This window comes from Sipha flava, unplaced genomic scaffold (assembly GCF_003268045.1).
Source record: "Sipha flava isolate LNK unplaced genomic scaffold, YSA_version1 282_pilon_pilon, whole genome shotgun sequence".
Classification (NCBI taxonomy): Eukaryota; Metazoa; Arthropoda; class Insecta; order Hemiptera; family Aphididae; genus Sipha; species Sipha flava.
Window position 1 is genome coordinate 263,486 of NW_020272949.1, and position 14,601 is coordinate 278,086.

Sequence of the window (14,601 nt, forward strand, 5' to 3'; positions counted from 1 at the left end):
TATTTGGCCGGTAAGCGCATTCCAGTGCTCGAACACGCTCCGTATTCACCAGATTTGGCACCGTGTGACTTTTTTTTGTTTCCAAAGATAAAATCTGCTTTGAAAGGGACCTGATTTGAGTCGATGGAAGCGGTAAATAGCCTAATAGTTAGTTTTCAATTTGACAACGTTGTACACAGTATTTTTGTTTTTACCGTGCTCAATCGGGTCGTCAAAAAGGTTGGCCTATAACGACCGTGCTCGATCTATCACCGGATAAGTTTAATGTTTAATATATATTTCATTAATGAATATTACATATATCGTAATAAATGAACGAAGAATGAATAGTCAATATATACAAAACAATTTTATCTCACCTACCTACCTTTTTACTAAATATTGAATATCAAGAGCTTCGTCAATGAATATTTTATATCGGTTGAAGTCAAAACTTTGGAATTTTTACTTTTAATCCACTTGATTTTCTCTTTAAAAAAACTTGTAACTTTAAATAAGTACCAACGTTAATATTATGTTTCATATTTTTCATGCTTTTAAGCATTAAATAAATAGATCATAGAGTTGACGAAGATTTAACCGAAAGTTTATGTTTTGTACGGACCATGGAATACATTTAAGTTTCTGGTTGTGCTGGGAATACGCGGCCAGCGCTCTTGGAAATGTCCACTTTACTATACGGTATTATAAGGATTTCCACTTTCCCTCCCTCTCGTACTTTTTGGGATTTCCAATTTACCGCCCGCCACTATGGGATTCCCATCTTACTGCCCGCTCGACGGATAAATGTGACATTCCAACGAAGCATTGGAACGAAAAGCGTTAACGAAGCAACGAAGCGACCGTGGTCGAAAATCAAACTTTCGGTAAATAATAGGTTCTTACTATTTATACCTACCATATAGGTTATAGGTACCTACTCTATTTTTCCATAAATAATTATTACATTAAATATCTGGTCGCCAAATATGACCATGATTACTATGTGTAAAGTGACGTTAAAAACGGTTTTAAATCCATGGATATTCACTTTCTTATTGTTAGTTGTAGTTTTTTAATTACCTACTAGGTAGTAAAATATAGGTACAAAATTATCATCTATCCGTGAATTTAAAACCATTTTTAAGTTACCTTGTGATAAAATTATAAAATAAAACTAAAATTTATACCATGTGCTTGTATCAGTTGAATGAGTTGCATCAGATTTAAAGACTTACCACAAGGCACAGTAATTATCTCATTGCTCTTCATCTTTACATCTCAGACCAGCCCACTTCACCCCATACTATAGATGGTGACTTCGCTGATGACAAAGCCATATTAACAACCAGCTCAGATCCTATCCTAGCTTCCTAGCTTCCTTTTACATACATTATCATCTCAACACCCTTGAATCGTGGTACAAAACTTGAGGAGTAAAAATGAATGAAGCTAAATCTACTCACGGTACCTTTACACTTCGCCATGGCATATGTCCAACACTTTTCCTCAATAACCAACCGCTCCCTCCTGCTCAGTGTGTACGATACCTTGGCATCCTTATTAACCACCGCCTCACCTGGAAACCTCACATGATTAGTAAAACCCGTACACTCAATGCCCGCTCCGTCTCCTTCGACCACTTCTAACATCTAAGCATATGAAACTCTCCAATACACTCCTGCTCTATAAGCTCCTACTCAAGCCCATCTGGACTTATGGGATCCAATTATAGGGCATTGCCAAAATTTCCAACATTAACCGCATCCAAAGATTCCAATCAAAAACTCTACGTACAATTCTAAAAGCGCCATTCTTTATCTCTAATCACACCCTCCCCTCTGACCTTAAAATTCCGTATGTTTCTGAACTAGCGAAAACACACTATAAACGTTTCAATAGCGGCCTAGCCCAGCATGCAAATCCCTTAATCTTCGACCTATCATCTACTTCCATCCCAGGTAATCCAATTAAAAGATTAAAAATATAGTGGTATCGTGACCGGCTAGTCTAAATAAATCTTATTCATGTCGTAGTACCTCCAACGGGAGGCCTCTTCAATCTATTTAATCTGCCATTTTATATTTATTTTAGCTTATTCTATATCATCAATTAATTCTTATTGTTTTCTTTGAAACAGATTGAATAAAACATAATATAAACATAAAAAAAAAAAAATTAAAGACATCTTTAATGTTTTTAGAGCATTTACAGCAATCTAAAATATGGTTTAGTTAACGAGTTGTATTTTTTACTGTTGTCCAATTGCAGTAATTACATGATTTTTTAAGTATGGTTTTATTACGTTTTTTTTTTTCACTATACTCTCTAAAAACTTTATGTATTTTTGCACTATGTTTACCTAGTTCAATGTTATCCAAACGTATTCGATACACGCATAAACGTTTGAACAGAATTGCTAAGAATGTTGAAAGTTTGGTTTTTAAACATTTTACTGACCTATTTATAAAATATTTTACTTGTATTAAACTATTTTTAAGAACATACTATTCATATTATACAATAAATACGACGTTTTAAATTTTTTTTTTAATATTTAATTTACAATTTATTCAAGATCACTCAAATAAAAATAATTATTTTAATATTGTTGTGTATATATTTATTTTTATAGAACTTAAATCAAAATGTAGATTTGGTTTTTTATTTATGCTTATGATTATTTTATATTTTTGTGTAAGAAATGGGTAGACAACCTGGCTATTGTTATAGATAGGTGTACATGAGACTCAATAAATGGTTAGGCTTTAGTTCAGATCATCACTCTTATATAACTTCAAAAGATATAAAATAATCTGAGTTATATACTTATATATATACATGTTCATTTTTTTTGCGTCTTCTTCGTATTTAAGGCATTCGGTTATAAGGTGCTTAACTAATAAGATGACGCCGCAGGTTGGGCATTGAGGAGGTTCTTCTTTGGTCATAAGAAACTTGTGGGTTAGCCTTGTGTGGCCTATCCGGAGGCGATTGATGACTATTTTTTCTCTTCTTTTGAGGTTGGGGTTGGGCCATGGATATATTGTATTTTTAATTTCGTTGAGTTTTGTGCGTTGTCTAAGCCAGTGTTCCTGCCATTTGTTTAGGATAATGTCTTGGATACGGTTTTTTACATCCGCGTATGTTTTTAAGTTTAATTTTGGAATGTTTGGTGATTTCGTTGCTTTTTTGGATTCTGCGTCTACGTTTTCATTCCCTGTAGTGTCCTAGGATCCAGATTAGGGATATGTTTGAACCTCTGCTTGTTGACTGGCTTATTTTTTGTTGTATGAGCTTGGCTATGTCGGTTGTGTTTCTTTTATTTTTTAAACTTAAGAGTGTGCTGAGTGAGTCTGAGAGTATTATATTGTTTCTGTCGGGGTGCCCGTGATCTAGTATAGTATCCACTGTCTTTAGGATAGCTATGGCTTCTGCGGTGTAGATGGAGCAACTTTCTGAGAGTCTGAAAATAGATGATAGATTTTCTCTTATGATTGCTATTCCCACTCCTTCTTCTGTTTTGGAGGTATCTATGTAATATAGGTTGTCATTTTTGTGTCTCTGAAGTATTTCGTTTAGATGGTTTTTATATATTATTGGAGAGTTGTTTTATTTCTTGAATTTTATTAACTCTAGGTTGATATCGAAGTTGGTGTTCCATGGGGGGAAAGTGTATGGTTAAACTTTGATTAGTGAACTGAGATTTACTTCATAATCTTTGGCGTACTCTGTGAGATCCCCTATGTGCTTGTTTGCTGGGTTGTCTGGATTTCTGGTGATGCTTGCAGCGTACATTAAGCTTCTTTCGATTTTTCTTAGCTCAGGGGAGGTTCAAAAGCTAGATTTCGGATGCTTTCAATAGGACTTGAACGTAACGCTCCTACAGCAAGTCTTATGCTTGTGTTGAAGGTTGTGTCTACTATCTTATAGTAGTTAGGTTTGGTAGATTGGTAAATTGGTGCACCGTAGTTCATTTTTGCTCTAATGAGGTGTCTGTGGATTCTTATGAGAGTATTTTCGTCGCCTCCCCATGTGGTGTGACTTATCATTTTCGTGATATTGATGCTTCTTGTCAGTGATATTTTGAGGTGTTTTAGGTGTTGTATCCAGTTGATTTTTTGGTCGAAATAAACTCCGAGAATTTTGATTGTATTTTTGTTCGGAATGAAGTTGTCATTTAGTTGGACGTTGAGATGTTTTTGACCTTTCTTGTTGGAAAATATAATGCATTAAGATTTTAGGCTAGAGATTTTGAAACCGATTAATGTTGACCATTTTGCGATTTTGTTTGCTGTATGAAGTGTTGTACTGTATTGAAATTCGAACTTTTGCACAAGAAATTAAAGTCATATGCGTAAAGATTGGCTTTGACAGGAAATTTTATAGTGTTAGTTTTGTCATTTATTGCTAGAAGAAAGAGGGTGACCGATAACGATGAACCTTAAGGAATTCCATTTTGCTGGGTGTATTTTTTTGATTGAGTATTTGTGAGTGAGACTGAGAATTGTCTTGAGTTAAGAAAGCATTTGATGTTGTTGAACATGTTGCAGTCTGTCAGTATTTTTGATAGTATTTGTAACACTCTGTGTCTCCATACCGAATCGTAGTCTTTGGAGATGTCTATGCTTATTAAACCGAGGTACTGATTGGAGTTGAGTGCGTTGTTTAATTCTGACTTGATGATAGTGAGGTTGTCGATTGCGGATCTGTGGTTACGGAAGCTACTTTGCTGGTTAGATAGTGTTTTTTGTTTTGTCCAGGAACCAAATCAGACGAGAGTTAACTATTTTTTCGAAGATTTTAGCCATGGTGTTTAGGAGAGATATAAGGTCTATATCCTTCAGGTGAGTGTTTATTTTTTCCTGGCTTTAAGATAGGTATTATATTGAAAGTTTTCCACCCTTTGGGGATCTGTCCCTTTTTCCATATGTGGTTGTATATATTGAGTAGATGTTGTTTTGTTGATACTCCTGATTATGTAAGAAACTATAAGGAATTGTGTCCGGGCCCGGACTTTTACTTTTGCACTTTCTCAGTGTTAGTTCTAGCTCATCCATAGAGATTTTGAGATTTAGGTTTATCTGGTCTGGGTTGTTTGGATCGATGGTTGACTTAATTTGAATGCTCTCATTGGGGTCTTTATATCCTTTATAAATTTTTCTTCGTATAGTTTGTCGCTAAAGTTTTCATGAAAGAAGTTTCCAATTGTATCTGCTACTACTATTTGATTGGTTAAGGTGGTCTGGAGGTTTTTATAAATATGTCGTTATTTCGGGATAAGCCTTTTAATGATTTTATTTTTCTCCATACTTCAGATGGGTTCGTTTTTCCATTAATGGTGGATGTGAATATATTCCATGAATCTTTCTTACTGTTTTTTATAAGATACTTGCTTTTGGCTCTGAGTCTTTTGAGTTCGATAAAATTTTCGGGGGTTTTATTTTTTTTGAAATTTATTAGTGCTTTATTTTTTTGGATAACGCTTCTTTTATTTTATCGTTCCACCAGGGCACTCTGGGTTTTTTTGTTTGATTAGTTGTGTCTATTGTCTTTTTTGCGCTATCAGTTATGAGGTCTGTAAAAGTCTGAGTAGTTTTTTCTATATCGTAGATGTTGTGGTCAAGTATTTTTTTTTTGTTTCTTCTTCTAGTAGGTCGGAGAATAAATTCCAATTTAGATTTTTTAAATTCCATCTTTGTTTATTTGAGTATTTGTTTTTTATTTGTCTTGATGATAATTCGATCTTAATTGGGATGTGGTCACTTTTATAGATTTCTGGAAGTACTTCCCATTCGAGTTTCTGTGCAATTGATGGTGAACTTAAACTTAGATCTATACAAGAAAGGTTGCCATTCCCAAGGTTTATATAAGTGGGAGTTGAGTCATTTAAAAGTACAAGGTCTTCATTCTGTATGAGTTTTTCAATCATTTTACCTCCTAGGATAATTTTAGCCCCAAATTATACTATGAGAGTTGAAATCGCCTAATATTATGAAGGGCTTTGGGAGTTGACATATAATCTTTTCCATTTCTGATAACTAGAGCTCGGAACTCAATGCACTTAAAAAGTACTAAATATGCATGCACTTATGCGCTTAAAAAAGTACAAATATGCTCTAAAAATACGCACTTATATTTAATTATTTTACACAACATTTTCATTAGTACAAATATTTTTTTAAATTTGTTAATAAAAAAAAAGCAAAGTAATAAAAGTTATTTTTATTTATATTTTTTAATCATAATTTAAACAAAAAAATAATAAAAAAATCGCTTTAAAAATTAAAAATGTTCCTTGAGTAAAAAAATGCACTTCTGTCGAGTTATATTTATATACCTGAAATACATAACACAAATTACTAAATTAGAAAAACCACCAGGTACATGCCTAATTAAAAAGTATTTTAATTAATAATTAAAATGCATTGGATATAATTTTGTTTTTACCTTCCAAAGTGTTACATTGGACCACTAAACTTTTTTTAATGTTTTCAAAATTGAAAGATCGCCGATTATCCACGAGCAAAGTTTTGTACCTTGAAAAACTACGTTCAACATCAGTTGACGTAATCGGCGCATATTTGAAGTAAGTAATATCGTCACCGGTCAAATCATCAGGAAGACCTTCCATTGAACTTTCTTGTCCACTTAATATTTTTGAAATATTAAGTATCGTTTTAAATCCACAATTTTTCTCCAATACATTATTGAATTTTTGAAATACCGCAACACCAATTTCACCCTCACAGTCGTTTAATTTATTTTGGACATATTTAACTGTAGATAATGCTTCGGATAGTGAAATATATTGTGTTTCAAGTTTCGTAATATATTCCGGTATAAATCCAAAATTTGAATGTATGTATACTAAATTAGCTTCCATATTGGGATCTTGAATTAACTGTTGAGCTTCTTTAACAGAAATTGCATCTTCAGAATTTATACTTAGTAATACTCTACGTATATCCTTGTAATATTTCCAGTAATAGAAAGCTGCCATTATCCATGTACCCATCTAGTTAGTATTGGCTCTGGTGGAAGTGGTATGGCTGGTGCTTCACTTTTAAACACTAAAACACGTGAAGGCGCTTTTAAGAACACCTGTTTAATCCTGGAAATAAGTTTATCAACTTTCTTAAACTTTTCCCGTATACTTTCGGCTACTCTATGGATACCGTGTGCGAGACATGTTAAGTGTATCATTTTAGAGTACAGTGATTGAAGTATTCGCCCAGCTTTCACCATGTATGGTGCGGCATCGGTCACAAACAATAGGACGTCATAATGACGAATTCCGTTTGGCCAGAGGACGAACATTGAATGATCAAAAAGTTTAACCATCGTTGAATTATTTGCTTTTTCCAAAACTTCGGTTGTTAGCAAATAAGTTTTTCCCTGTGCGTCAGTATTTAAAGTTCCTATTATAACGTTAGCTACATATCTGCCTTCAGAGTCTGTTGTTTCGTCGATAGACACCCATATTTTATTTTCTTTAATTTGTTCTCTTATATTTTTTATAGTTTCTTCGTATATGTCGTCGACATAAGTTTTGCCTAGTGTCGAGTCACTAGGAATTTCTCTTGACGTATACTTTTCTAAAAATGATTTTAATTGAGGATTACTTATTTTTTAAAGTGATATGTTTGCTGACAATAATGCTTTACACAAATCATGTGAAAAAAGACACTTTTTCGGAGTATTAGTTACTAGCTGTTGAATTTCAGAATTTGTGTTTTTTTCGTTTTTTCTAATAATTGCTCGTTTATGTTTCTCAGTGTTAACGTGTTGAGTGACCACAAATTTTCGATCACTGTTAACTTTCACTTCACATAACTTACAAAATAAAATACTTCCGTCGGTTTTGAATATATCCGTACCATATTCCAAAACAAAACTATTCAAACGATTTTTCGCAGATTGTTTGGTTTTCGGCATTATGAAATAAAAATAATATAAGTAGGTAATTGAAACAAGAATGACGCATAGGACTACTAACTACAACAGATAATACGGACGTATAAGCCGGAACTGACAAAAATATCTAAGCGGTAGGTCTATAAATGCCATTAACAATAGTCAATAATCATTGAGTTATTTTCCTATAAAAGTATTTATAGAAAATCGTCGTACTTCGATAGCAGCTGTTTCTATTTTAGATTTGTATAATATTCTATTTTAGATAAAGCTATCTGTAGTTGTAATTTATGTATATACGAGGTCTGTTCAAAAAGTACCAGGACAAATGTTATTGCGGTTAATCTATACATGATAACGTTTTAAATTATAAATAGATATATTCCCAACGTATTAGATAATATTTTGAACAAAACCCGAAGTCGCTATCTTATCTCAGTTTAATATTATACGTGGTTAAATCTAGTCAGTTTGTTTCGATCTCCGTTTTCGTCATGTCCGAAATTAACGAACAACGTGTGTGCATCAAGTTTTGCTTGAAACTTGGTAAAAATGCAACTGAAACGTACACAATGATTAAAACTGCTTTTTGGGACGATTCTTTAAGTCGCTCCGTTATTTTCGAGTGGTTTAAACGTTTCAAGGATGGTCGACAGTCAACTGAAGATGATCCACGTTCTGGAAGACCGTCGACATCCAGAAACGATGATGTTGTGGCGAACATTTACGAAAAAGTGCGAAATGACCGCAGATTAACTGTTCGTGAGTTAGCAAATGAGGCAGGAATCTCAATTGGATCTTGTCATGAAATTTTAACAGAAAATTTACAAATGAGAAGGGTAGCTGCTAAATTCGTTCCGCGGTTGTTGACATCAGAACAAAAGGAAAATCGTTTAACGATTTGTAAAGACCTTAAAAATCGATCTGCTGATATTAATTTCATTAAAAACATCATCACAGGGGATGAGACATGGATTTATGGGTACGATCCAGAAACAAAGTTACAGTCATCTCAGTGGAAAACAAAATTTTCCCCTCGACCAAAAAAACTCGCCAAGTGAGATCGAATGTCAAGACAATGCTGATTGTTTTTTTTGATATTGAAGGTATTGTTTATTATGAATTTGTGCCCCATGGACAAACAGTCAATCAGGTATTCTATAAAGATGTATTAATACGTTTGCGAGAGAGAATCCGCAAAAAGCGCCCAGAAAAATGGCGAAGTGGAACCTGGTTTCTTCATCACGACAATGCGCCAGCACATTCAGCGTTGTCAATTCGTGAATTTTTGGCTGAAAAAAAAATACCTGTGGTACCGCACCCTCCCTATTCTCCTGATCTAGCCCCATGCGATTTTTTTCTTCCGAGATTAAAATCTGCGCTTAAAGGACAACGATTTCAAGATGTAGAGGAAATTAAAGCGAATACGGCAACAGAACTCAAAGCTATAACTTTAGAACAGTTCCAAAGGACTTTCGAAAAATGGCAAGATCGCTGGAACCACTGCATATCGTCTGGAGGAGAGTATTTTGAAGGCGATGTTTTTAAATAATATGTAACTTCATTTTTGTAATTATTAAAAATAAAATCCTGGTACTTTTTGAACAGACCTCGTATATTAATATTATATTATATTAACCGATAGGGGAAAAACAGTTTTTAATGTCAAAAGAAAATTTGAATAATACGATATAAGAATATCTAGTAAGGTCTCTGAATATGAATGTATTTATTTTTTTATTTACAAATTTTCATGTTGAATCTCCTAATCTCCATAAATTATAAAATATGCTTTGAAAAATTGTAAAATTAAGAAATATGCTCTAAAATCTAAAAATCACTAAATATGCAAAAATATGCACTAAAAACTTTTGATATGTTTTTCGTAGTGTCTTGGAATGAATTTCTAGCTTACTTAGCAATAAATCTAATGGTTCAAAAAAATCATGCAAATGCAACAACTTCCGAGCCCTACTGATAACGAAAAATCAGTTTGATTTGGTAGGTAAATGTTGCATAAAGTGAATGTTTCGTTGTGTTGAATGGATACAGCTAATGTTTTGAGGTTACTGTTTATTTTTAATTCTTTGGTTGAGATGTTCGATTTTGAGTATATTGTGACTCTTCCGCTGGCTCTATCTGCTATTCTTCTGTTTTTACTGTATCTTACGTAGTTTTTGAGATGTGTGGTGTAGTTGTCTTTGAAGTTTGTTTCTTGGAGGCATATAATTTGGGGATCGTGTTTTTGGATGATGAGTTCTAGCTCTTCTTGTTTTTTGAAGAAACCATTAAGGTTCCATTGTAAAATATTAACCATTTTTGTTATGACGTGATATAGGATCTTGTTTGGTTGTATTGTACTGACTTTTTTTTTTGATGATAGTATGTTGTGTGTTGTGTGCATGAATAAGTAAGTATCAGTAAGTGTCCAAATCATTTGATGAAGCTTTAATGAAAACTTCATTTTCTATTGCTTTATAGAGTTTTGATGTAATCCGAGTTATATTGTTTTTTGCTTTAGTGGTAAGGAGGTTCTGATTTTTTTGAGTAAGTCAAATATGTTATTTCCTGTTATTTATATTTCCTTTTTATTCATAGCTTCTGGTAGAGTAAAAATTGCTACTTGATTGGTTGGAGTGTATTCAGCAGATGTAATGGTTTAATCGGTTGTTTTGATTTTTTTGTGTTGTTTTTTTGACTTTAGAAGAATTTGCCCTAGAGAAGTTGTGTATAATGGGCTGGTGGGAGCTGAGGAGGTAGTTATTGGTGGGGCATGGCGTTTGTGAGCTGAGTATTCGGTGTCATTGTTCCAATTTGGCGGATTTTCGTCTGTGATGATGAGCATTGAAGAATTGTTGGGTGGTTGGGAGTTTTCAATTTGTTCGAATTTATGGTTTACTGGCGTGGGATTGATCTCGGTTGAATATGTCTGGTGTGGAATGAAAGAGGTTTCCATGCTGTTTGGAATTGTTTTTTTGCACGTCGAGGAAGTGTGTCCCGTCGATTTGCAGATGAAACATGTTATTTTGTCGTCCGTGAAAAAAATACGAAATTGTGAATCGTTTGAATTGATTAATAGTGAGCTTGGGATTTTTGGAATGTCGTCGTATTTTATGTACATCTGTCGGCGAAAACTAAAAATGTGGTCATATCCTTCTGCGAATATTCCAGCTTTGAGGTGGTTTATCTGAGAGACAGGGGTGATGTTGAGTATTTTAAGTTGTTCCAGTAAGCTTTGGTAGTTGATAGAGGGGCTGACGTTAGATATTAATATCCTTTTGGCTGGGTTGTTGAGTCTACGAATTTGAAGCTCTTGATTGTTTATAGTTATGGATGGGTGTGTATCTATTAAGTTGTCTAAAATTTGTTTACTTGATAGGAAAATGCAGAACCGATTGTTAGAAATTGTTGATACGAATGTGATATTTCTGGGGGAGACTATTTTCCCAATTGCTAACACATATTCTTTTTGGGGGATGCCATAAATGGAGTAGAAGACTATTGCCTGGTCTCTCGACGGTGTTTTATTGTTTGTGGTGATTGTTGCGAATGTGGTATTGCTTTTATTGTGTTGTGAATTATTTAGATTGTATGGGCTATTTGATGCAGTGTGAATAACCGGTGGATAATTGAATACGGTGTGGTTGTTATTGATGTTTCTAATGGATTCATTAGTGGACGAGATATTATGCGAAGCAGATAGGACGACGTCGGTATTGCGATTAGCGACCACGTTATCACTTACTAATGATGTACTCGGGCTTGATTGTGATTTTGAGTTTGTCATATTGAGTTTCGTTGGTGATATATTTTTTTGGTTCAACTTAATTAAAGGTGTGTGTTATTTTTTTGAGGATTTTTAACCGTTAAACCTACGTTTGCAGGTTTTAGCCTAGGTGAGTGCCCTTTGGGGGCATTGGCAGACATACTGGAGTTTTACCGTCAAATAATGTTCATATTACCTGTATGCAGAGGAGATATGGATATGCTAACGGAAGCTTAATAAAGACGCGCTCGCGATATACACGTGTTCGACGATCGGAGGTTGAACACGTATGGTATGATTTTTGTCAGTTATTAAATAGTTTTTAATAAAGAATTTTATTGTACTTTCTTCTCTTAAGGCTTTTTTTAATATTATTAATTCCCTACCTTTTTTGAATAAGGTAATATTGTATTCATTATCAAATTGATCGTCATAGTTTTCTGCAACAGTTACCTATTTGTGTTAAAAAATGATTTCCATATGAATCCATATTCACTTTAAGTAATTTACATAATTTACAAATTATCAGACAAATAAAATGATAGAAAAATCTAATACATTTAGCCATATTATAATTTATAATGACTATATGCGAAAGTATTTATTTCATCAAACATTATAATTATTTTATCATCATTAGCGTTAAGAGCAAGTTTAGTAATCGATTTAGAATAAACAAAATGATTATTAGACTGTATGGAATTTATAATTTTATATCCAATTTCATTTGAACTTATTTGATTTTTAATATATTATATATTTAATATATCAAAATATTCTTTGAATTTAATATTTTTTTTAACTACATATTTTTTTGCACTTTTAGCTCTTTTAACTTCTTTTTCATTCACTCTGTAAGCATATAACTTAGGACGTAACGTTATAAATTCCAATGAAATTTGAACTTCAATTTCATTCTTAAAAAATCCTGGTTTATTTTTTTTAGTATTATTATAGTAATAATGGCTTTTAGAATAATTAGAGGTATCAAAATAAGAAAATAATTTATATTTTGTCATTGAAAAAATTATGTGTTTTTATTTCGTAATCTAGTGAATCAATATCTGAATACACAATATTAATCCTCTTTTCATACAAATGTTTCATTGTACTGTAATAAAAATCATACATAATCGTTTTTAAAATATCTAAAATGCTAAATCCTACGTATATTGGCTTATCAAATTTAATTTATTCTTTAAACATATGAATTGACATTAATTGTTTAGAGTATATTGTTTTATCTTTGAAATTAGCTTTCTTCGTTAAGCAATAAGTCTTTTTCTCATTAGAAACATGGTCATCGACATTTGATTTCTTACATTTTCTATATATTTCCCAATTACGCTATTTACTAGTAACTTCCAAAATTAAAATTTTTGTGAATTAATCCTCATATCAGTACATAATTCAATAAATGGTGCCATCCATTTAGATTGGGAAAAACGTAGAATTCTATGAACTTTTGTTACAACTATCTCATTAGCAATAGCCTGTTTTAAATTTCTATAATGTAAAATGTAATTATATTTTGGTTCTAAAGTTGTAAGAAGTTTTTTTACTCTCAAATTGGGTGAAAATTTTTTTTCCGGTAAAAATGGAAAATCGTTATGAAGTTTATGTAATTTTTCAAGATAATCAATGTCTACTTCCAAAATGTACCCATACCTACTCAGCATCATTTCCAATATTTGTTACATCTATTGTTAAATCGTTAAACCATTCAAAATTTTTATAGGGTAAACTAGACAACATAGACTTTCCGTATAAATTTACATAATCTAGATAAGTTAACCATGTAATAGGTTTACTTTTATTATAAATTAGATTTTTTATGTTAGTTATATTAGCGGTTACATGTATTTTAACTGAATAAAAAATCCCCCACGTATTCTTTGTTCCAACATCAATTGCATGTTATAATCTTTTAACCATTCTAGTTTAACCTTAATAAGCTTTAACATGCATTCAAAATAAAATCCTGGAGCGGTCATAAAATAAGACGGATCCAATTTAAACGTTATTAAACAAAGATATGTTTTTTTTCAAAAACATCAGTAAGAAGACATACATCTGTCGCTAAATATAAATCACTATATTCACCAAGTGTTTTTAAATTAAATCTTTTTCCAACTTTTTAAGCATGCAAATAATCTTCATCACTTATATTGTTATCAATCAATGAATTATAAAATGCATGTTTCACGGGTAAACACGTGTCGTTTAACTTACGTACATTATCAATATATTCATAAGGAAATATACCTTTACGTGTAACTAAATCTAGATTCAATATAGAAAATATTTTTAGAGTTTCTCTAAATTTCGTTTGATCTTCAGATAAATTTTTCGTTAAAGAGCTTAAAGAATCTGACATAAAACAATATGTATCTATACATTTTATACTAAATTTAAAATCAATTTTTTTACTACCTAAATGATAATTATTTTTCATTCGAATTTGGTATTACATAAATATCTTTTTCGTTACAGCCAAGTTCTTGGATTATAAAATGACTGTCATATGCTGAATTTTGGAATTATAAATAAAGTAAATATGGTAAATTACTTAATTCAAAATTACAACTTAAACAAAGCACAGATCTGAAATCTCCTGTAAAATGGTTATGATCTCTAACTTTAATTAATTTATATTTTTAAACGATTTTAAACAACATTCACACCTTTCAGCATTTTTTATTTAAGTTAATTTTTTTTTTGTTAATTCTTTAATAGGTATATTTATTTAGTAAAGATTTAAAACTATTGTGCCTATATTTATCATTGTTTTCATAAAATATTTTGCCGGATTCTCATCTCTATAAATATGAAGTTAAGTTGGAATTTATAAATAAATATTTAGATATAGTCGAATAATCAATTTCCACATAAAATGCGTTGTTCATCAGCTTATGTTCGTATTTTATACATGTTCTGGT

At 32.0% G+C, this 14,601-nt stretch overlaps 2 protein-coding genes across 2 annotated transcripts; one reads left to right on the forward strand and one right to left on the reverse strand.

Annotated features, from left to right (window-relative positions):
- Positions 1-6,280: 6,280 nt before the first annotated feature.
- LOC112685586 lies at positions 6,281-7,256 on the reverse strand. Its single transcript, XM_025557517.1, has 2 exons — positions 6,430-7,256; positions 6,281-6,319 (listed from the first exon to the last, which is right to left on the reverse strand). Exons 1-2 carry the CDS (start codon positions 6,995-6,997, stop codon positions 6,312-6,314), a joined length of 576 nt encoding a protein of 191 aa, XP_025413302.1. The 5' UTR covers positions 6,998-7,256; the 3' UTR covers positions 6,281-6,311.
- Positions 7,257-8,390: 1,134 nt separating this feature from the next.
- On the forward strand, positions 8,391-8,863 carry LOC112685570 (protein GVQW3-like). The gene is made up of 2 exons (XM_025557503.1): positions 8,391-8,758; positions 8,857-8,863. The coding sequence occupies exons 1-2, from the start codon at positions 8,391-8,393 to the stop codon at positions 8,861-8,863; spliced, it is 375 nt and encodes a 124-aa protein (XP_025413288.1).
- Positions 8,864-14,601: the final 5,738 nt, after the last annotated feature.

Coding starts and splice junctions, on each gene's coding strand:
- LOC112685586 (XM_025557517.1), bottom strand. CDS start 6,997: ATGGGTACATGGATAATGGCAGCTTTCTATTACTGGAAATATTACAAG.
- LOC112685570 (XM_025557503.1), top strand. CDS start 8,391: ATGTCCGAAATTAACGAACAACGTGTGTGCATCAAGTTTTGCTTGAAA.